At 40.6% G+C, this 24,919-nt stretch overlaps 1 protein-coding gene across 1 annotated transcript in view; it reads left to right on the top strand.

Moving 5' to 3' along the window:
* The window catches only part of LOC117880035 (uncharacterized protein KIAA1257-like), a 39,831-nt gene extending 15,170 nt beyond the window's left edge, over positions 1–24,661 (top strand). Inside the window, exons 4-9 of the mRNA XM_034775692.1 lie at positions 1,574–1,781; positions 3,076–3,207; positions 6,002–6,113; positions 20,839–21,017; positions 22,745–22,900; positions 24,594–24,661. Coding sequence (XP_034631583.1) covers positions 1,574–1,781; positions 3,076–3,207; positions 6,002–6,113; positions 20,839–21,017; positions 22,745–22,900; positions 24,594–24,661 — 855 coding nt within the window. The remainder of the gene's footprint in view (positions 1–1,573; positions 1,782–3,075; positions 3,208–6,001; positions 6,114–20,838; positions 21,018–22,744; positions 22,901–24,593) is intronic.
* Positions 24,662–24,919: the final 258 nt, after the last annotated feature.

Raw genomic sequence — 24,919 nt, 5'->3', positions numbered from 1 at the left:
CTTTCTCATATCCTGGGACCAACATGGCTACAACAACACTGCAAACAGCAATCAGAAAAATAAGGAAGGTCAGATCCTTGTTTGTTGTAGGAAACCTAGAGGAAGTGTGTTTCAAGCAGTGTTTTGCAATGGGATGGGGAAAATCAATGAGATGGAGGGAGCTGAGCAGCAAAAAATCAGCCAGTGAAAAAGAAGTGAAGCTTATGTTATGACATTCTCTTTATACAATAGGTGATGATATGACGGCTAGAAATATGTATCTGATATTTTGTATTAGGCCATTTAAGATCCTCTATAAATAACGAAGGATTGGGGGTGCTGGAGGAAAGAGAGTGCTCAGGAACGATGTCCCAGAGGCCATGGCTAATGCACAGAAATGAAATTTGTTGTTCCAAGATCCTGTATCCCTTATTTACCAAAGTAGTCCCAGTGATTTAATTGGTTCAAGCTGTCTTGACAAATTAGCTCCCACTTAAATTTCATATATAAAATCAAATTTCTGCTTTCAAATATGCATCTGAAAGGTTTTGAGGCTTTTTTTGGAAATAGATTTGGGACCAAATCCTGCTTACTCACCTGGGTAGGCTTATTAACTTTTCCCCTGAGTAAGGGTTGCAGGCTTTACATTTTCACTTGGATTATGTAATGTCTTATTCATACAGTCGATGCAAAAAGGCCAACTTGTATCTTGCTTCTGTCAACTTTTCCTCTGTATTCCCAGCCCTTCTGATTGGCTGTCTGATTTCTTGCCCATTTCTTTAAGATTCAGGTTTTTTTTCCACCTCCTGGCCAAACAACACAAAGTTTTAAAGTCAATTGCATGTTGATAAAAGATGTCAGAGTTACATTCCTGGAAACCAAAGACACATGACATAGTATATTGTAGAATATAGGGTGGATTTTAGCACTTGTGCTTTCGTTTCATTTATACTAAGTCAACATTTAAAAATGTATACATACAAACTTGTAGTATATCATTCAGTCTTCAATATATGTTCTTCCTCTTATTGGCAGTTTAACTTCTGTTCTGATCCCACATCTTTGCAAAATCAGAATTTGGTTTGATATAGCCATTTTGACTTAGTTCAGCAAAATGTGCTGCTGTGACAGTCAGCTGACACATAGACTCATAATTATGTACAAGATCTCTTTAAAAGATTCTGATAACCTCCAGCATGATCTAATTTTAATTTACACTTTAAGAACAATTTCATTAGTTTTTAGCACATATCTTTATTAATGTAGTTTGTTACCTCTATCCCAGCTGATGGCCAATTGTTCTCTGAGTGGGAAAAATTATATGGGGTGCTATATCGTGCTTTACTCCATTCTCTCTATCTACTGGCTGTATAATCCATGCCCCCCTGAATTAATCAAATGTTTTACTGCTCCCTGTGCACATCTGGTGTTTTGTAATTCTAAGGCTCTTTAAAAATTCAATTAAAATATGGTCATTAATGGATCCTTTCCCCTCAATATCTGCAGCTAAATGGCAACAGAATGTTCATTGTGTGAATCTTTCTTCAGTACTTGTCACATTCATTAATGTTTTTCAACTCTGTGTTCTTCCTAGGTTGTGAAACCGTGGTTTGAAAATGACCAAATATGGGTGTCCTGGAACCACAGTATTAATATTCATGTTACTAACGAGTTTCTAATAAAACTGAGAGATCACAAAGTAACTCTGACAATATGGGATACCAAGGACAAAGTTTCTGCAAAAGCTAGGTTTAGTAAACCCAGGGTTCCTTTTTCGCAGGTAGAGGATTCTGATGCTATTGGTAAGTTAAGTATTAATTTAAATAGCCACAGTCCTTATAAAATGTATTGCGAGAAAGGAGGTTTAGCACAAACAAGAAAACAAAAGGATATTATTTTTAGTTTTAATACAGGATTACAGTAATTCATCATATTGCTAACGTATCACTTCTGTTTTCCATAACCAACTTGCGTGTGCCCACTGTTTAATAATTTTATTAGATGGTTATTTCAGATTCATATAATGTGAACCCCATAAGAATGATTGCTATTTGTTCATATTTTAAAAAATCTTCAGGTTTGTCCCCAGTGAACTTAGAGGCAGATCTCTGAAATCGTGCCTGTGTAGAACTGCAGTTTCAGATTTATAATCTGAGTTTTTCTTTAAAAAAAAAAAAAAAATTAGTGATCAGGCCCCTCCCCCAGGGAGGGAGTACTAATGTTTCAAAGTTGCACTCATTTCCTTTTCTCATTTTTATTCTAATAATAAAATAGCTGTATTTGCTCAGGAAAGCTCTTCCAGTTCCATGTATTTCAGTGGAATAAAAAATGCTGTCCTTATCTCCCCAGATATTTTTATGTATACATTTCAATTGCTGGCAAGTAGACTGCTCTGTGGATTTTTTTTTTTTAAGTGAGTTGTCACTACCAAATAAAATATTTGAACAAATACTGAGAGTTCTGTCAGAATAAAGGATCTGTTAGTAAGGGTCTTTAATGAAGCTTTAGATTCCTATCTGTCAAAGCAATCCGAGCATGTAATTCTCATCTACCAGGAAATAGCAATTGTTGGGAGTGGAAAATCATGTGTTTAACTCAGTGTTTCCTGCTGATTCTTCTGGAGGGCATGAGAGTTTGGAGCCAGTCACTTATGCAGCAAGGTGAGGGCAAAAAGGGTGAGAGGCCAGAGGCTCCACCTCCCAATTCCATAAAGAATCTATGCCTAGAGGTCAATTTCTCTCATCTGTTCCCATGGCTTCTTGCCTCTCCGGCAGGACTAATCTGAACCTATGAACCTCAGCTGCCCCCTCAGTTTGTTATACAGCACAAAGAGTGAAAACCGCTTATGCTAGCTACCTCTGCAGGTTTTGGAAGGAACCTTCTGGCCCTGCTTGACCTTTATCTCCAAACCCACAGAGCTGTGTACTCATAAAGTGGGTTCCATTGGATCACGGGGAGGGGAGAGCATGATGTGGAGGAGACACTTACCCTGCTGTGATCCAAAAGGGAGGCCTGAATAGTAGTTAAAACACAACAAAAATAAGGCAAAATGAAGAAGTTTGAATGGAAATTTCTTGTTACCTTTTCCCCCTCCAGGTGGAGTAAAATATACAGTGTTATTGCAAAGAAAACTCTTTGAGGACAATCAGCCAGAACTCAGCTGTGTTAAAATTAAAGGTGTGAAGGTACCCAGTGCACCAGAGAAACCTGCAATGGGTTTTGCAGCAGGTAAACACAGTATGAACACAGGCTGGGTGGGCACCCTGGGATAAGGAGCCCAGAGAGGGAAATGGGGGTTGGGAGCTGGAAGCAGGGACTGGAAAAACTGGGATTCATATGCAGAGCCCTGAGAGAGAGGCTGCAACTGGCTAGGCAAGGAGACTGAAACATGAATGCAGAGCCCGAGAGGAGAGACTGAAACTGGCTAGGCAAGGATACTAAGGCTGACATGAGTAGTTGAGGGCTTGAGTGTGGGGACTGAGAGGAGTGACTGGGTGAAGGAGTGGCATGACTGATACAGAGGCTGGACAGGATGCAGGTAGAAGGGGTCAGGCAAGGGGAAAAGGGTCAGAAGGAATGTATATCCACTAGAGCACTTTTCCCTCCAGAACCTGGAGTGGAACACAAGATTCCTGAGTTTCACCATTCATCTACTATCAGCAAATATCTGTGAAGCCCACTGGCAAAGTGTTTCTGATCCCCCTCTCATGGCTACTTTTGCTACCAGTTACTCTATTAGCTGAAGTGACAAAGGACTGTTCTGTGAAACTAAAGGTTCTAACCCTGCGGATGACCTATGTAGGGCTCAGTAGGATGCCACGAGGGGATCTGTCTTTTTAGTTTGCTTTTCTATAAACCTAGGAAATTACACACACAAAACTATTAACAGAATGTTGTTAAGGTTGCAGAGTCAAGCACTGAAAAGTTAGGAAATGCCAGAACTGCCTGTGCTTGACTATGCATTTTTTCATGTTCTTTTAACATAGTTTTGTGTGTGTGTGTAACAAATACACCTCTACCCCGATATAACGTGACCTGATATAACACGAATTCGGATATAATGCGGGAAAGCTGTGCTCCGTGGGGGGCGGGGCTGTGCACTCCAGCGGATCAAAGCAAGTTCGATATAACGTGGTTTCACCTATAACGCGGTAAGATTTTTTGGCTCCCGAGGACAGCGTTATATTAGGGTAGAGGTGTAGTACTGTTTGGAGAGGAACCACCTGTGAACCTCCATAACCCTGTTCTGACTTAAATGTTTCTTAGGGAAGTACTTTCCTGTTTTTTATTAATGAAAAATTGTAGTATTAGAATTCTGTTTGCTTCTCTTAGACTATGATACTGGGCTTGCATTTTTTTCAAATGGAGGTGTAAAACTGAGACTCTGACTACTAAAGATCAATAAAGGTGCAGTGGAAAACGTTACAATGTCAGTGGTGGCTGTTAGCATCAACTGTAATGTACTGGCTCTCTGTATATATGTACTTGTATGTTGGCAATAGTGCCATCTAGTGGCTGATGCACATAGAGGCTAATGGACCTTTTACTCTGACCAGCAAGGGAGATAATTCAAGTGGTAGAAGCCTGTGTTTTTGGAATGGAAGGAGAATTCTGGCTTCTTATCTGCGTAGGTGTGTAAATTATCTAGTTGTTGCCTGCGGCAGGTAGATTTTGTTACAGTGTCTTGGCCGGTTTCCATTTGGACAATTGCATTTTTCTTATTTAAATGAGTTCCCTTCCAGTTTCAGCTAAATAGAGAGTTCTGCACTTCTGGCCATAAACTGTTGTATAATGTTGCTGTAAATATGTTATTATTTATATGTAACCAACAACACAGAACAATCTTATTGTCACCAAGAAGCATGTGTGCCTATTGCTAGGACTTAAGGTTTTGCTTGGCACAGATAGATTCTCTAGTAAGTTACAGTACAGCCTAGGCTTCCTGTTAGGGAGTCCTTTGCTAAGAGTAATCCCCTCCTGCAGGAGGATGATTTAGCTTGGCTGAGGGTGGTACACTATAGCATGACTGTAGGTATATATCAATATTACACTCAAATGTATTTCTCCCCTCTTAAGGCTAAATCCTGCCTTGCACTATACTAGGGAGAAAAGAGTGTGTGACCTTTAAAAGCCCTACTGCTCAAGAGCACTTGGGATTGCATCCAGCTACGGTGTCAGTCCACACACTGAGTCTCCAAGTGGGCTTTCTCCAGCTCGGCAAAGTGCCAGTTGCTGGGCCATTCTTACTCAGTAGAGCAGTAAACAGCACATTGCAACCTGCCTGTTTCCTGTAGCTGCAGAATGGCTCTTGTGCCAGATATGCAACCAGTACCTCTCCACTCCCCTTCCTTGCTCAATTCCTCCAGGCAGTGGTGGCAGGGTTTTGCGCGTAGCTGGTAGAATATCCTCACATATTTAATTAGAAATTTGCTCTAATTACCAACATCAAGGATGCAGAATTTCACTGCTAAAATTGCACAATACTTTTTCTTTAATAAATTGCAACTTTTTGAATTTCCTGCTCTATTTTATCTTTTAATTAAATCTTCATTGAATTCTCAGCTCAGGAGACATACTGTACCATACTGATAGTACATAGAGAGCAGGCAGGGCCAGATCCTCAGCTGGCTGCAGTGGAGTCAATGGAGCTATGGTGATTTACAAAGCCTGGGGATCTGGCCAATAATATTGAGCGTGTGTGCTCATCTTGTATAAATATTAGCTGTAATATCAGAGACAAAATCTGACTAAAATAAAGTAACATCTGGCATAAATAAGCAAAAAGGAATATATTATCCCTTAGTATACACAAATTTCCACACACAGATCCCGACAGCAAAGTCAGTACTGACCTAAACACAAACACTATTCAACACTAGGCATGTCACTACTCCAAAAATACTACTGTAGGTAACATACTTTTCTGTTTTCTGAGAGGTTTGTAGTTGTATTTTGACTAGTCTTACGGGATGCCCTGAAAAAGGAAATATTAGTAACAAACGGGAAACTTCTTTTACCTCAGGGGAAAGTAAGTCTTTACTGGAGGAAGCTGAACTGTATGAGGCACCAGCATCCCTTTCTGTTTTCCAATCTTTACTTCCTCCCTCAAGGACAGATGACTTTCCTTCAGTGAGGTAAGAATGCCTTCTGACTACCCCCAAGGAGGGTTATTACCACACTTGTCCTGGGATATGCTCACATGATTTAAGCAAAATTGAAAGCAGCTGTTTTTTTAAGGGTTGTCATGGTTATGCTCTGATTTCAGGGTCTGCTAACTCTGACTTCTTGCTTTCACATATGTTGGAGTTATATTAACTGTTACAAAGGAACAGCATAATTAAAACGCCCTTTAGACCAAAATATCAAGCTATGTGTGGTTTATTTTGGGGAAAGTACCTTTCACAAAAAATACAAACGTGTTACTTTTATAAAATTATCAACCTGTTTATTTCCAGACACTTACTTTCCTTTCAACTGAGTCCAGTGGCTTTAGAATTGCCAGAATTAGGCAGTGTGAATAAAACTAGATGCTTGCACTAGGAAATGTGATAACGGCTCTTGGCAAGAGAGAGAAAATGGGATGAAATGGCAAGAACGTGGAACATGGTGGCCAAGTATGTGGAAATAGATGATCACTGAGTGGAAGCTGAGAAGGCGAAAGCTTTTGCCTTGGTTTCAGTGTGTTGTTTTGAATATGTCAGGTGGGTCTTTTATTGTGAGATTGTGGTGAAATTGTGAGAAGTTTGGACAGCTGTTGTTTGTGAGAATGCAGTGCTATAAATCCCAGTCTCTTCTCGGCTATATGCCTAACTTTAGTATGCAAAGAACTTTATTTCAGTTGTCTTATTTTATTCGTGTTCTGTTCTGTTACATAAACTGTTTAGTACTGAAATATGCCATTTGGAAGAACATTTTTCAAATGGTGAGGATGGAAACAACATTAAGACTTATTTGCAGAAAGTCTTGTATACAATAATAAGCACCATTGACTTGTGAGCTGAACAGATTAATTCTGTAAATACAGATATTTACAAGGCCAAATTCTGCTCTGATACACTGGTGTAAATGTTGGGTAACTCCCTTGAAACAAGTGGGAATCACTCTGGATTTACATTGCTGTAACTAAGAAGTTCATGGGCTAAATTCTGCTTTATTTACAAGAGCAATTGTCATGTTGTCAGTTTAATGACTCAGAATTGCTGAATAGTTTTTGAAGTCTGATGCAATTATCAGTAATGTTCTTTCCTGATAATAAACATGCAACATCCTAAAATTTACAAAAGCCTATAGAGTTCAGGGCAGTGGAAATAATAATTTTTTAAAAATTAGTCAATTTAAAAGAAATCAAATTGACTGTGTCCCATAATATCCATTGTTAAATGAAAGCTTTGCACTTTGGTGAAGTAAAAATAATTCAACAAATGGAGTGCATTTCCAGTTCAACATCTTAAAAACAAAACAGTTTGTTGCATTTTTTTATTGACTTCCTCAGGGTTTTCACCTTTTTTCTAAAAATCTTTCCCATGTTCATATGTACAATATATCTTGTCATCAGATTCTTAGACCATTTTACTTTCTATCACACAACATTTGGAATGTCTTCATCTGCAAGATTTATGCAGAACTCTTTTCCTTATTGCTGACACAGCCAAGATTATGGGCCTGGTCAATGAAAAGACTTGCATTGACTTCAATGGGCTTTAGAGCAAACCCTACTGGTAGACTCTTCTGAGCAATGTATGTGTATTAGGAACCGTACTCATTAGCATGGGTTACTACTGTAAGGCTACATCTACACTGCCAACCCACTGGCAGCATGTAGGATATGTGTAGTTACATGCCGCAGTGCAAAACAGGCTGCATCCACACTGAGGTGTGTAGCTACACATGTTAGTGAAAGGCTCAGACAGCAGGGAGCTGCCGGAGAACACTAAATTGCTAAAAACAGCAGTGGAGATGGGGGAGGCATTGCTTGGGCATATAGAGAGCCATATAAGGTTCATACCCACAGGGTTCAAAATGTTTTTACTTTAGTTGCCTAAGCAGTGCCTCGCCATCTACACTGGTATTTATACTTATGCTATGGGGGATGGCGGGGGGTGCAGTGTATGTACTCTACACACTGCCATGTAGAGTGTACAGTGTAAGACATATCGTAAGTGTATGCCTACATCACAATTAAAAACCCGTGGCTGGCCCATGCCAGCTGGGCTAAGGGGCTGTTTAGTTGCAGTGTAGATGTTTGGGCTTGGGCTGGAGCCTGGGCTCTAGGACCCTCCGAGGTGGGAGCAGGGCCGGCTCCAGGCACCAGCAGGTACTTGGGGCAGCCAACGGAAAGGGGCGGCAAGTCCGGCTCTTCGGCGGCGGGTCCCTCGGTCCCTCTCGGAGGGAAGGACCTGCCGCTGAATTGCTGCCGCCGAAGTGCCGCCGATCGCGGGTTTCCCCCTCTCCTCCCTCTCCCCCCTCCCTGCAGCTTGGGGCGGCAAAAACGCTGGAGCCGGCCCTGGGTGGGAGGTCCCTGAACATCTTCATTGCAATTAAACAGTCCCTTAGCCCAAGTCTTGGGAGCCCAAGTCAGCTGGCACAGGCGAGATGTGGGTGTCTAACTGCAGTGTAGACATACCCTAAGTCAGGTGTAGGCAACCTATGGCACGCGTGCCAAAGGCGGCATGCAAGCTGATTTTCAGTGGCACTCACACTGCCCGGGTCCTGGCCACCGGTCCGGGGGGGCTGTGCATTTTAATTTAATTTTAAATGAAGCTTCTTAAACATTTTAAAACTTATTTACTTTACATACAACAATAGTTTACTATTACTATAATAGTAATGTGTTATAGACTTATAGAAAGAGACCTTCTAAAAACATTAAAATGTATTACTGGCATGCAAAACCTTAAATTAGAGTGAATAAATGAAGACTCGGCACACCACTTCTGAAAGGTTGCTGACCCCTGCCCTAAGTATAGGTTGCAACTCAACTGATTTTGTGCTGTATATACAGAATAAAAAATATCACAAATCTCTGTAGAGATGGAGAACTTCAAAAACAAGGTTGTGTTGCCCATGCAAGCAAAATGCTCTGATTTTATTTCAAATGGTGTTTTGTGTGAGAGGGCCAGCATCTTTAACAATGAAATGATTGGCCCTGTATTTAAAAAAATAGTACCTTGCTTTGAATATGCCAGTGTTCCAAATGTTCTAGTACATTGCTTTGAGCTGTTGGAAATCTAACATTTGTTACATAACCTTGAGCTACTTTTATAGTAAGTTTTGATAAGCTGTTATTTGTGTTTAATCTCTTGTTGCAACTTCTCTAATGCTTCTTGGTTTGCTGTCTTTGCTCTGTTTTAACAATTCTGAGTTCCTGCTTTGTAGACTAAATAGGTACTTCCTAACCATTTACAGTGTATTTTGGCTTGGCAGTATTCAATTTTCATATTTTTATAATTGACAGATATTTATATTTATTTTTAAGCATTTTTTTTTCTATTTTGATCTATTTAAATTTTCACAGTTGCAGGAAGTTATGAACTCGATGAACTCGAGTAATATCCAGCATACATACTCTGACAGTTTTTAAAAAAATATATGACTTAAAAGAGTTTTTAAAAAGTTGAAAGTACAAAGTAGTTTACCTCTCAAACAAATTCAACTTTTAGTACCGATTGATCTACGTAGAAATCTTCTTTATTCAGGCATAAATTACTTTTCTGATTGTTAGGCACAAACATGCATGTTTTCAGGATCAGACTTGAACAGTTCACAGAAGTTCTTTAATCTCCCATGTGCATTTTAGCAGAATAGAAATTAAGTGGCATCATTGGCACTGCATATGAATTCATAGAGACTGTTAGCTTTGAGTCTCAAGGGTTTTCTAACCAGTATTTCAGTAGTGGGAGGAAGTCTGCAGTTAATGCACTCCATTGACTCTCCAGAGCTGTGTGAGAATACTTCTCAAAATAAATTTGATGACTGAAAAATGAAACCCCAACGAGAATAAATTGAATTAACTTAGATAATTTTTTCACATCCTAGCTCATAGACCCGAAAAGCGATTAAAAAAAAAACAAACCCTAGCATATATCATTGCTCTTTTCCATATATATATATAAGGGTTATCATTCACTCTGCAATAAGGCTGTATTAATCTTTCATTATTAAACTATATGAAACTCTGCTCCATTTTGAATATGGAAATTAGTTCATTTTTAAACATTTTTTATGTATATCCATGAAATTTACAAAAACAGGAAACAAAACATTTTGCTATGTCTGCATGGACATTAATGATTAAAAACTGAGTTTCATTGCAAAACTTTGTGCTGAAAGTCACATGACTGGCTGAACCATACCCCTATGATACGCAGTGAGCTGTTCCACTTGTAGGCTGATTCTTGGAGTAACAGACCTGAGCTTTGTAATGCCAGAGCTTCCCAAATCGCAACGGTTAAGTTTGATCAGTTTTCACAGCATGATTTGATCTTTTATAAGTGTAGACACTGCTTGGGATGAAGGAGGCAAGTCCCTTCCCAATTTCTTACTGTCCTGTTTCTGTCCCCTTTAATCTATTAGAGAGAGTGATTCTTTTTGACTCCTGCTCCACCATCCCCAAATATACTAAACTGATACTTAGGTATGGTTGCAGCACTGTGCCAGCAGTCTTTGTGTAAATAGGCAGGAGCTTGAGGGGTTTTCTTTGTTTTTTTCTTTTTCTTTTTTGATATTGGATAAAAATTCCACTTCAGTTAAATGGGGCAAAATCATGTTCTCATTGAAGTCAATGGGAGTTCTGTCTTTGACTCAACAGGACCAGCTTTTGACCATAATGCCTGTAAAGCCCCCTGAAACCTTTTGGTGGAAGGTGCTATGTAAATACAAAATATAGCGCATATGCCATTAACACCTGGACTGTTACTGCCTCTAGGTGGCAAAACTTAGTATCTTTGCAGGTCACCTTTAAAATGTTTGACAGGGTAGAGAGTAATCCAGGAAAGTAGGGGGTTAGACCCAGTTTATACACTGACTGAGAGAGATGCTACTGAGGGGACTGTGCCACATGATGTTTATTAACTGTTTGGTGTGATAAATGTACAGGATGCTGTACAGAGCAGGACATTGACCTTGCGGGGGAAGGGGTGGGAGTCACATGACATGCATCAGTGAAGGCGATGATGATGATGGGGAACCAGCCTGGTGACCCAGGGCTTTATACTGGAAAAGGGGAAAAGACTTTAAAAGGTAGCCCAGAAAGGGGCTTGGAACAGGGCCTAGAGAGTGAACTGAAGAAAAGCCCCAAAAGATAGTGAAACCTTTTTGGTTCTTTTTACCTCTGTAGGGGTTAAGTTTTGTTTGTAACTTGGGGCAGCCACAGCATCTCCCTTCTTGAGCTTCTCCTAACTTAATGTGCAAAAAAAGTTGGCATCGAAATAAATTAAATTAATTTTAAAATCCTCTTTAATTAGGTCATGACAAGCTGACAACACCCTCTGTGCTTATTGAGATGAGCATATGGAATTTAAAAAGTCAAATTGTGCCATCACCACCACCAAAGTTTTTTGCTGCCCTGGTCACATCTGGAAAAGAATGTATCTTTCCTGAAAGGAAACTTCCCTCTTGCCTCATTTTATGCCATGCACAGCCTCTGTATCCAGGAAGAATAATAGCCACAGTACAGTTGAATGCTGTATTTCTTCTCTTAAATTGATTCCAGCAAAACTCTCCAGTGGTACTGTAAACGGTGGGCCTGGGCTTACTATTATATAGTGTTATTGCTCAGCCCCTGCCTGAGGGCCTGACTGCCTGACTCACTGTGTTTATTTCTGCCCTCACAAAGGCCGCAGAGGAAGACTCCCATGGCCGAACTAATTCCCCACAAGACATCTTTCCGAGTTTCATGAGGCGGTGTAGTTCCCCGCCACCCCGGAGAGAGACGAGCCCCGGCTAAGCTCTCTACACGCTTACAGATGGGCCCACCTCTTATATGCTTTTCTGCCTGCAGTGGGGAGATCAGGTTTTGTTTCCAATATATCCACCAATAAATCCCAGGGAGATTCCCACATCTGAACCATTCTTTGTAGCTGACAGATCTGAGGAACTGTCCCAGATTGAGGTGTCAGAAGAGGAGGTTTTGGAACAAACTGATAACAGTAATAAGCACCTGGACTAGGTAGTATTCACCCAAGAGTTCTGAAGGAACTCCAATATGAAACTGCAGAACTACTAACTGTGGTGTGTAACCTAGTGTTTAAATCAGCCTATGTACCAGATGACTGGTGGATAGCTAATGTAATGCTGATTTCTTTAAAAAATGCTCCAGAGGTGATCCTGGCAATTACAGGCCAATAAACCAATCATCAGTAGCAGGCAAATTGGTTGAAACTATAGCAAAGAACAAAATTATCAGATACATAGGTGAACATAATATGTTGGGGAAGAGTCAGCATGGTTTTTGTATAGGGAAATCATGCCTTATCAATCTACTAGAATTCTTTCAGGGGAGGTCAACAAACGTGGACAAAAGTGATCCAGTAGATTTAGTGTACTTGGACTTCCAAAAAACATTTGACAAGATCCCTCACCCAAGGCTCTTAAGCAAAGTAAGGAGTCATGGAACAAGAGGGAGGGTCCTCTCATGGATTGGTAACTGGTTAAAAGCTAGGGAAAAAAGAGTGGGAGTAAACTATCAGTTTTCACAGCGGTATGAGAGGTAAATAGCAGGATTCCTCAAATATCTGTACTGGGACTAGTGCTATTCAACATGTTCACAAATGATCTGGAAAAAGGGGTAACAGTGAAGTAGCAAAGTTTGCAGATGATCCAAAACGACTCAAGATAGTTATGTCCAAAGCTAACTCCAAAGAGTTACAAAGGGATCTGACAAAACTAGGTGATTGGGCAACGAAATAGCAAATGAAATACAATGTTGATAAATGCAAAGTAATGCACGTTGGAAAAAAATCCCAACTCTACATACAAAATGATGGGGTCTAAATAAGCTGTTATCACTCAAGAAAAAGATATTTGAGTTATCATGGATAGTTCCCTGAAAATATCTGCTCAGCGTGCAGCAACAGTCAAAAAAGCTAATGTAATGTTAGGAGACATTAGGGAAGGGATAGGCAATATGATAAAATATCGTAATGCCACTCTATAAAGCTCTAGTACGCCCACACCTTTAATACTGCATTAAGTTCTGGTCACCCAATCTCAAAAAATATATTTTGGAATTGCAAAAAGTTCAGAGAAGAGCAACAAAAGTTATTGGGGGTGTGGAACAGCTTCCATACAAGAAGAGATTAAAAGGATTGGGACTGTTCATCTTGGAAAGAGGCAACTGAGGGGGATATGATAGAGGCCTATAAAATCATGCATGGTCTGAAGAAAGTGAATAAAGAAACGTTATTTCCTCTTTCATGTAACACACAAACCAGGGGTCACCCAATGAAATTAATAGGCAGCAGGTTTAAAACAAATATAAGAAAATACTTCCTCACACAAAGCACAGTCAACCCATGGAACAAATATCCAGAGGATGTTGTGAAGGCCAAAAGTATAACTGGATTAAAAAAAGAATTAGCTAAGTTCCTGGGAGGCTAGGTCCATCAATGGCTATTAGATAAGCTGGTCTGGGACACAGCACAATGCTCTGGTGTCCCTAAGTCTCTGACTGCCAGAAGCTAGGACTGGGTGACAGTGGCAGGATCATTCAATAAATTGCCCTGTCCTGTCCATTCCCTCTGAAGCATCTGTCACTGACCACTGTTGGAAGACAGAATGCTGGGCTACATGGACAACTGGGCTGACCCAGTGTGGCCGTTTTTATGTTCTTATGTTTCAAGCTCTTTTCAAAGCAGTTCATTTTCTTTCATTGGGGCAGATAAAACTACCATCTTATTACTTGCAGTGTTCAGATTTAATTGTTCTGATGGTTTCCCAGTGTGATAGTTTACTTCTACCCCCCCCCCATGAGCTTTGTCATTGAAGATTTTGTAGCTCAAAGGCAAGTGTTCTGACAATCTCTCTTCCAATACTTAACATCAGGACTTAGAAACAATGACACCTTACATTTCTATAACATCTTCTATCCGAGCATCCCAAAGAGCTTTACATTTTTATGCTTGTCATTTACTTCCACTGCTCTGTTACTGATTTTTTAAAAAAGCAATAATCAAGGCTTCCTATTACAATACCTCTAGTTTTGTATACCCAGCCTATTAAACATCAGAAATAAATGAAGTGTGTGTGTCTGGAGGGGTGGTTTTTGCGTGTGTGTGTATTTTTGTCCTGACTTTATAACCCCAAATGTGGAGGTAGGGGCCTCTCAGGGGAAGATTTGTTCCACAGTGAATCCATGCAGTGGACTATTACTATTTATTATGCAGTGCCATAGCTATGCATAGCTTCCACATTCACAACTCTGGCCCTGATTCATTAGTCACTGCATGGATGCTTCTCCAATTCAGTTATCCCTCATAGAGTGACTGTAGAACTGGGACCACTGAGATTTACATTTCCGAGAGAAGAAGGGAACGGTGGGAAGATTTAATGGCAAGGATAAACTAAAGATTCTTCATGTCCCAAAGAATTAGCTGCTTCGGAGCTGCCTGTCTGGACCTCTAGACAAGCAGCTTGATTCACTGTGTTTGCAGTTAATATTCAGCTAGAATAGGAGAGGAGGGGAAACTGCCAAGTTTTAAAACTGTCAGGGCCATAGTCTGCCCTCAGTTATTAGTGTAGCTTCATTGACTTCAGGGTTTACAGGTATAATAGAAGGCAGAATGTGACCTGTAGCTTTTATATTGTGAAAATGGGGACCGGCTGTTAACAACAAACCAAAGTGAGCAGTGAAATTATTTTTAGGGTGATTGAAGAATCCTAAAAAAAAAAAAAGATACAGCCAGCCCTGGTATTTATAGATAGATCCATCTACAAACATAGTAAATAGGGCATATGCATACATTTACCTAATAGCAATTATTATTTAATAGTTAAGTTTTGTGCCAGTGTTTTGAAAGAATTAGCTATCAGAAACCATCAAATAGCTTTACTTTTGTATTAATATTCTTTGATAGCCCACCTAAGTAACTGTATAATACTAAGTTAAACCATGAGCCATCTCTCTTACTGCTGATGTAATAAATTCTAAAAGTTATAGGAATTTAAACTTGCTCTGTGATGCTGAAGATGTTTCTCAGCTTTGTTTTTGTCCCATTAATCAGGTAACTTGATATTATTTTGGATGCTTAAATCACACTTTAAGTGTGTAATTGATGCTTTTGAATCTGAGGCAAACTACATGATGAAAGAGAATTCTCCCAGGAGAGGTAATAAATCAGGTGGATTGTGGCTTCAGAATTCCATAGGATTAGGTATGCTTTAAAAAGAAAAAAGTAAACTGTTTCTCTACTAGGTGCTTTTTTTTAGTCAACCAAAATGTCTCAGGTAGAGTCGTTTGCAATTATGCAAAAATCTCTACGTTTGTGCAAGGTTAACTGAGATTTTAATATATAGACTTCACACTTGTATAATACCTTCTGTTCAAAGATATCAAAGGACTTCACAGCCATTGAGTTAACCTTATGAATCCCCATGAGATAGATGGGGAAACTGAGGCAGAGAGTGAGATTAAACAACTTGCTGAAGTTACACGGAAAGTCTGTTGCAGAGCTAGGAATAGAAAGTATATCTATAGACACCCAATGCTATGCTTTTCTTAATCATGCCAATCAAAAAAAAAAATCAGATTTATTGCTCCTGTAGCAAGTTTTCCCTTTAAAGACTAATGTGGACAAAAATTGTGATTTTGTTCCTTTCTTCAGTTACCTCTGTGAATCTCCGCTGTGTTTATATGTCAGTAATCTGGGAGGTTTTTTTAATCCTAGATTCATTTCAGTGAGACCTGCATGTATTCACATTCTATCATATCCCTAGCATTGTGAGGACTGATCTATACATGGAGAATGGCCATAATAACCCTCTGGCTCACAGTCAATTTATTCCTGTAACATTTATACATTTGGGGGGGAATGTTTGTCTAGACTATTTCACATTAATTAGAGGCAAGTTTGAATTCCTCCTCCCCCCCAAATATGGTAGTTTCTCTTTAAAAGTATATTTCATATAAGCCATTAGCAGATTTTCAAAGCTTCTTGCATTGCAGAGCTGATAACCAGATTGTTGTCTTGCTTTAGAAAGCCAGTTTATTTCAATGAACAGTTAGTTTCACAGCCAGTTGAAGGTGTAGTCACATTAGACATTTGCCTCCCTTTCATGAGAATTAAATGGAAATCTAGCATGTTACTGTCCTGATTATTGTGTAGACTATTTTCAAGCAACAATGTATGATGTTCCAGTATTGGTTCACTGGTAATGATCCCAGTAAGCCACCCTTCCTTTAGTCTTTTTGGTTGCTACAGCTTTTGTACAGCATAATTATTATTTGACTGACATGGATATAAATTCAATTTTACTTAGTCTTTATATCAGATTTTGAAAAACTTCATGCAGCCAGTCATATTTCATGAATTTTATCACTCTTCTTCTGAATGTCATAAGCTATTGTTCTTTGATGACTAATAATGCAGGATAAATCCATACCAATAAATCATATGGCTCCCTATTAAACTTCTGAGAGCCTTAAGGCCACTGTATTTTGTGGCTTACCATTGGCTGTGCCTGTGTGTGAAAGATACAAAACTGACACAAAGCAACTGTACACAGACCTATGCATTAGTAAGCAGAAGTGTATATGTGAGATCTGTTTCATGCTGTTGGTATTATATGGCTCCCCAGGAGAATCATGAACAGGGGATGAATTACATTTTTTATTAATTCATTTATTTTAATAGCTCATATTAACTCATAAGAACTTCACAAAATATCATAAAAACTAACAATATTTAAATGTAAGCTTCTTCCATCATACCTAGGCCTCTCTGGCATGAAACCAACCTACCCACTGGTACTAAAATCTTCCTATTATGTACCCACCCACTGTCCAAACGCTCAGCAACATTTTTTTGCTTAGCTTTGTTCATGTATAATGTCTCTGTGTTTGAAATTTTAAGCTCCCATCCTGAAATGAGCTCCATGTGGTTTGCTAGGTAAGAGATTAAAGTCAAGCATCTTCATGGGAGCATTCTTGGAAATGCTTCCAGTTTCACAGCAGGGCCAGTTAGATAGGCAGAACTGCTGGGTCTCTGTGTGGATGAGACAATGGTGTTCAGAGCATTAGGAACTGGGGAACCTTTTGGGAGAGGAGGAACCTATACAGGAAGAATGGGCTCCACCTAAACCAAAATGGAACCAGATTGCGGGCATGTAAAATTAAGAAGGTTATAGAGGAGTTTTTAAACTAAGCTGGGGAAAAGTCAACATGGTTCGGATAGACACATCCCTCAGGGGAAGATTTATTAAAGAGCATGCTCTATTCTAGTAAAGAAGAGAGGGTAGAAGTTGATACAGTACAGGTAGGAGCTGAGAGAAACAGTCAAATGAAAAGAGTTCCATTCTGTTTCATCACATGAAGGCAGACAGCTGAATATTGACAAATTTTATAAGGCTAGTATACAAACATAAAAAAATCTAAATGCTAAGATGGGTGAACGTGAGTGTCCGGTATTAAATGAGAATATTGATATAATAGGCGTCACAGAAACTTGGTAGAATGATGATAATCAATGGGACACAGTAATACCAGGGTATGAAATATATAGGGACATGGCTAATGTGTAAGAATTTTCTTGCCACACGGCCTGAGGAGAGGTGGCTGTGCTGGTAAAAGGGGTAGAGCTAGGCCCAAACTACCTGGCATGCATATTGCAATCATCCACAAGTGCAGATTTGTATATTTGTTAGGGAAGCTTACCTGCCCTGGCACAAAATCTACTCACCCACCATAGATGGGTCAGGGATGAGTAGAATTTTCCAAGGCTGAGCATGTGCAAAGTGATGATACCTGTGAGCAATTGGTGCTGTTGAAAGCAGAGAACCCTACAGTGTGTTGAGCTGTCCTGATGTGTGAAATCCTGCCAAACGTTGGCAGGATTCTTTACGAAATAGACTATGCAATATCTCTGTTTCTTCTTGGATATCAGGTTGTTATGTACTTGCGGAAGGCTAAGCCCTAAGATACTGAAAAGTGTAGCATGATTTTGTTGTTTTTCATATTCTGTTATCTCTGTCAACTATCTCCTGGATTGCTTCCTCCATATTGAGTAGAGAGGAAAAGGCAGAACTTCAGAATACATTTGTTGTCAATGAATTAACTGTACTCAATGTATTATTAGCCATCATTCAAAGATTTGCTATGAAAATGTGGCTTAGAAATCATCGGACTAGGTATGTGCCTACAATTAAACATATGGTTAAATTTCTTGAGTCTGTTGCCATATTCAGAGTAGACGTTGGGTTTTGCAACATATCCTTGGAGAGAGACTATATTAATAAACATGGAATTTGTGCAAGCTCCCGCCCCTTCCTCCTGTAACTGTAAAATAATTGCTATCTGCGTTTTTCAAATAATTGCTACATAGCAGATTGAAACTTTCCAGCAAAGTACTTAATTATTGAGGTATATATCAAGTGTGAGCTGTGGTATAGTATAGCAACAATATGATTACTACTACTACTTTGCACATATAGAGTCGTTCATTTTGAGGATCTTCAAGGCAGGGCGGGTGCGAGGATGTTTCGCGCCCTAGGCGAAACTTCCACCTTGCGGCCCCCCCCCGCGCCCCCCGGCCGCTTTCCGCCCCACCCCCCGCAGCTCCCCCCCCCCCCCCGCCCTAAGGCGCTCCCCCCCACCGCAGCCCCCCCCCCCCGCGGCAGCTCCCCCCGGCCCGGAGAGCCATGCGGCAGCTCCCCAACCCAGTTCACCTCTGCTCCGCCTCCTCCCCGAGCACACCGTCGCTGCTCCATTTCTCTCACCTCCCAGGCTTGCGGCGCCAATCAGCTGTTTGGCGCCGCAAGCCTGGAAGGGACAGAAGCAGAGCGGGGCGGCGTGCTCAGGGGAGGAGGCGGAGCAGAGGTGAGCTGGGGCAGGGAGTTCCCCTGTGTGCCGCCCCCCCTCCCTTACTTGCTGCAGGCAGCCCTCCCCGTGCCCCCCTGCCCCAGCTCCCTCTGCCTAAATGCCGCCACCGACCGGGGCGTCTGAAGTTTCGGCCGCTGCGGTCACCGCCGCCGAATAACCCTAAATGCCGCCCCCCAAATGCTAGTAACCTAGGCAACTGCCTAGGTCGCCTAATGGGTTGCACCGGCCCTGCTTCAAGGGCAAAGTAATATGAAGGGGGGAGGGTAGCTCAGTGGTTTGCGCATTGGCCTGCTAAGCCCAGGGTTGTGAGTTCAATCCTTGAGGGGACCACCTAGGGATCTGGGGCAAAATCAGTACTTGGTCCTGCTAGTGAAGGCAGGGGGCTGGACTCAATGACCTTTCAGGGTCCCTTCCAGTTCTAGGAGATAGGATATCTCCATTAACTTAAATTTATTTATTTAAGGTATTGTAATAGATACTAGGAGGAAGTTTGCTGATGTGTCTGTCCAGGTACTTATATGGTCCTCATCACCGTAGTAACGTATGGTTATGACCTGTCTGCTTTGATCAGCTTTTCATTCATTTTCTGTCTGTTGAACTCTTTAAGGCTTGGGGTTTTATTTGAAACGCATGCTGGGCCATCTGGCCTTTCCATACTAAGTGATAGAGAATTTTCATCAGTACCAGCTGCTAAGGGTGGAGAAATATATCTGTGCTCTCACACCTTTTCTTAGCATTTTCTCAAGTTTGGGGACAATACACAAACTCCCTTTATGTCTCTCATTGCACTGTTTGATAAACATTTAGATTAATGGCTTCAGCCTGCATCCTATACGGAAAAAAAGTCCTCCGTTGGACCTACAAATGGATTGGGTCCTTCCTATGTGGACCATTAAGACCATTATGAAATATAAACTAAGTATGGTCCCTTTTCTTCCACAGTGGCCAAAATTCAGCTCTTGTAATAGAAATTTCAGGCAATCCCCTCAATTATATAGAGGTGCAGATCTCTGCATTCAGTGCTCCATATCAACTAAAGTGAAGGGAGACTTGTCTTGCTCAAATGTAGCATTGCATGTTGGGACCTGTAGTCACTGCAATCACACTGTATTAAAAGCTGGGTACCTCTGTGATCTGCTCCATTTAGTGAAAACGAGTGCAACCCTCTGGTTCAATGCCATCTCCACACACAGAAGTTGCCATCAATTTTTTGGGGGTAAGGGTGGGCATGCTTGCTCCCAACCACTGTGTTTGATCTTCATCCTCTGTCTCTTGGAACTTGTCCCAAGCATGCCAACATGAAGTGCTGCAGGCCCACGCCAATCCTTTGAAGTGTCATGGTAACCAGTGCCTAGGAATTTGCACACATCTTCTGACTGGTTGCAAGTGACTTAGTGTGGAGGTACAGTATGAAAATGGCTGACAAGCTCTGTCCCTCTTGTCACTAATTTGAATCTGGTATGGGATCATTACAAAGCCAATGTCAAGGCCATTCCACAAAGTGATTATCCTCTGATATACTGGGCCCATTTTTCAAACTTAAGTGCCTAAATAAGATGTTCAAGCCAGCATTTGGATAATTAAATTAGCACTTGAGATGGGCACGTTAGCATCATGCACTATCATAAGTCCACGTACGTGCCAATGCAGACTCGGATGCAAGGTTTGAGCATTCTATCGTTTTGGAGACCTCGTTTGAAAATTGGTCCCACTCTCACTATCAAGGAAGATAAGCCATTTTAAAAAACATTGAAGTGTAACATACAACTATTTCTCCAAATATAACAGTATCTTTTTTTCTTTTCTTTATTTCTTGTACACATTTCAAGTCGTTTTAGTGTTTCAGGAAGTATCCTTTCTAACAGAGACAAAATCCTGAATGAGGGCAATTATTTGAAGCAGAATACAATTGCTGGCTTTTCAGATTATGTGATTCCAAAAAAGCCAGAGAAAACGAAGTTCAGCTTGGAAAATGCAGCAGACCACACAGACAAAAAAGATCCAAAAGGTAGTAAGTTTTTGAATATTATCTAAAATCAGATTTTAAAAGATAAATAGAACATGAAATTCTGTCTGTGTAATAGGTTTGCACAGATGTATTTGTCGTGTAGGCACAGGACTAGGAATTGTGGGCTCAGCATTCTGGTCCCAACTCTCCCAGAAATTTCCTGTGTGACCTTCAGTAAGCCACTTAACTTCTCTGTGTCTCAGTTTCCTCATCTTGCAGCTGTAAAACAAGGATGCTGATGATACTTTCCACGTGGGGTGTTGTGAGGATTAATTAATTAATTGACTCCCTTCTGAAACTTCAACTGTTATGGTAATGTACCTTATAGCAGTGGCTAGAAATACAAGTAGTAATGTTGGCACTAGAGTAATCATACTCATTCTGAAATTAGGCAATCAGCTTTTGTCATTCCATGTCTGCTACACTCTCTTTGGCCACCAGAGGCCACAGGGTGTAGTCCTCTACCCTACCAATACTGGTCCATGCTGTTGAATGGGGCACCATGGCCTGCTGTGATATTTTTTCTTCTCATTCTTGGCTGATGTCATTGTTTGCATGTCTATGTATGGCCAAAGAGTGGGCAGTAAAAGATGCCATAAGGGACCCTTCAGGATCTGTTGATGCATTCAAGGTATGTAACATGCTGATCCTGTTGACAGCTGATGCAGCATCATGGCATATAGCAGTACACATCTCCCATAATACATATAGTCCAAGGGATTGAATTAATTTAGTCTCACAACACCCCTTTGAGATAAGGGGTTGAGATAATTGTTCCTATTGTATTAATTAGGAAACTGATGGACAGAAAGGTCAAGTGATTGTCCTACAATTATAGAGGACGTATTTGGCCAAGCGTGGAATACAGTTCAGTTCTTCTGGCTCCAATCCTGTGCTGGAAGAACCTGGACCATGAGATCATCCTGCCCCCTCCCTTTATTACAGGTAGCACCACCATTATTCAGCAAATAGTAAGCATTATACAGCATGTTACATGATCAGAGCCCAGCTCCCATTGACTTCAGTCACAATTGTGAGTGCTCAGCACTTCTGTGAACCAGACCCCAGGATCTCAAGCCGTGCACTCAGAAAAGAGGAGCACACATTAATGACCATATGTGAAAAGTTTGGTGTAGGTGGCTTGCCTAGTATCACATAGGAACTCAGTGGCAGGGAGAGAAGCATTCCAAGGCACCATTCATCTGCCTCAACCACAAGACCATCCTTTCTCTTCCTGCAGTCCTCTTCCTCATTCACTACACACCTTCCACCACAAATGAGACAAGGTTCCTACAGACTGCCTCCATCACAATGCAACCCTGACTAATTCCCAGAGCAGGTCTATTCTGTGCACTGAATGAGGCAGGTGTCCTATGGAAAAAATAGTATGTGATAATGTAATTAAGGACTGTATCATTAAACATACATACCAGGGGGCCGAATTAAGATTAGACAGGCATCCTTACTAATTTTCTAACTTTCAAGTGCTTGACTGCAAAATCTTAACATTCTTTTAACATAAGTTTTTTTGTGTGTATATATAGTATGAAGTAGGTTATAGAAGTGATTTATCAAGTGTATTAAATCACTTGCTTAATTTAGAGTTAGAGTACATTGTTGAAGTCTTACATTCTGGCCACTACCAGGCTATGCTACCCATTCCAGTAAGTTTGTAACTTTTCGCCCTGTTTAATCTTAAAGGAGTACTCTCTCACCTCTAACAACAGGTAAAAGGAAAAGTTCTACTCCTAAAAGAGGCCCTGCTCTTAAAGAACGAAGGCAGAACAACCGTAAAGTGTCCAATGCACAGACCCTGATTGCGGCATTGACAAAGAAGTGTGGCATAGCATCTTTGCAACTGGATCTCATGCCTCTCCTCTCAGGTACTGTTCAGTACTGGGGTGGAGGGAAGGAGGACTATGTGAAAATGCAGGTTTCCAAAGCACCCAAATGCATGCTAGAAGTGACTTCGGGAGTTACCATAGCAGATGACCATGGGGAGCATTGGGGTTCTGGAATGGAAGAGGGTTCTGGCTGGGGAGAAGAAAAATGGTTAGAAAGTTTAGTTGGGGTTTGGACTTGAACCAGGGAAGCCTGACGTCTGCCTAGAGCTCTGTGTGCTCTGAGTGGCACTGGAAATTAGAGTGTTACAAGACTCTTGCAGGCTTCTAACAATGCAGACATACACTTTATTGGATCCTGTTTGGTTCAGGACCTGTTGGGGTGGAGTGTTATTCATAGGTGGAGAGGTTAGTTTCTCTGCATGTTCTAGATAGGGTTAGGGTTAAGGTTTGTGGTTCACATACATTGTTCTTTTTCCTGGTTTTCATGCATACTGTGTTCACTCTCTTTGTCCAGTTTTGTTCGTATTGTTGTAAGTAAATATTCCTTTTTTGTAATATTGAGGGAATGTGTTGAGCTGAGGGAATGTCTGACGGGGCGGAAAGAGGTGTGGATGGGAATTGAGGAATTGCACTCTGTCCAAAAGGAGGAACACAGGGAATGTTGATAACAACATAAAAATGTAGGCCCTGCACCTACAAAGATGTATGCTTGCTTAATTTTTATGCACTGTGAACAGACCCATTGACCTCAGTGGGACTACTCAATGCATAAAAGCTAAGCTTGTGTGTAAGTCTTTGCAGGACTTATATAGAAACTCTACAAATCTATACTGTGGACCTGTTTGGTACCTTTGCGTGGCATCTATGTGTCTCTGTATGTCTTTTCTCTTTCTCTTGATATGGTACGTTTGTGTGTGTGTATGTGTGTACAGTAAGGCAAATTTGGTGATTCTATTAACGCCCAAAATTAATTATAAAAAATAAGTATTCAGCTTCTCTCTAGCTATTTTTTTTACAGTAACCAAAAGAGTCATGGAGAGGGATAAAGGTTGTAAAATTTATACTTGCTCTGTGCTGTGGAAATATTAAGCCATATAAATAAAGATGTGAAATACCATCTCACTATAAACTTCTTATAAGTTTTTATTTTTGTAAAAGAAACAGTTTTTCATTATCTCCAATTTCATATTTTAAGATTGGGAAAGAGTTTAAGCTGGAAAAAAGGGAAGTGGCAAGTATGTCTGGGGTTTGTATGTAATGGCATGTTCATTCAAAGGGATCACATTTTGAGCCTGTGCTGCTTGTCTTTCTAAAGATTGTGACAAGTGAGGAATGTCGTAGGAATTCTAGATTGGTTTAGTTTGATTTTTAAAACCCACAACAACAAGTCATTACTAAGGTCTTGTCTACACTAAGGTGGGAGATCGATCTAAGTTATGTGAATAACGTAGCTGAAGTCGACATACTTAGCTCTATTTACTGCAGGGTCCACAGTATGCTACATCAACGGGAGATGCTCTCCTGTCGACTTCCCTTGCACTTCTCGTTCCGGTTGAGTACAGGAGTTGATGGGAGAGTGATCTGTGGTTGATTTAGTGGGCCTCCCGCCAATGCATCTATCCCCCGGTAAGTGGAAACAAGAAATTCATGTATGGGAGGGAGCCACTCTTGTGTCATACTCTCAAAGAATGACGTTTTCCCTCTGCTGGTAACCACCCAACATTATTTACAGAGCTGTTCACGTTCCTTCGAACTTCACAGCTGCTGCTGCTCCTGGAGCAGAAATCTGAAAATAAATAGCCATGGTAACTTCAGTTCCATTAGAAATACAGGACAGCACAGGTTGGCAAATAGCCTCTGGGGTTGTGCACACTTGCTTTATTTGTTCCATGCATATAAAGTAGCTCTTTCCTACAATTTTTCTATTGTTTTGACTGAATAGAAACCTCAAGAGCTTTGATAGATCCACGGAACGATTATCTTGCTTCCATAGTATCTTCTGTAAAAACCTTTGGTACTTGGTAACTTCTTACAGCTGTTTTCTTCAGTGTCTTCCTG

This window comes from Trachemys scripta, chromosome 7 (assembly GCF_013100865.1).
Source record: "Trachemys scripta elegans isolate TJP31775 chromosome 7, CAS_Tse_1.0, whole genome shotgun sequence".
Lineage (NCBI taxonomy): Eukaryota > Metazoa > Chordata > Testudines > Emydidae > Trachemys > Trachemys scripta.
This window is presented reverse-complemented; position numbering and strand designations above follow the sequence as displayed.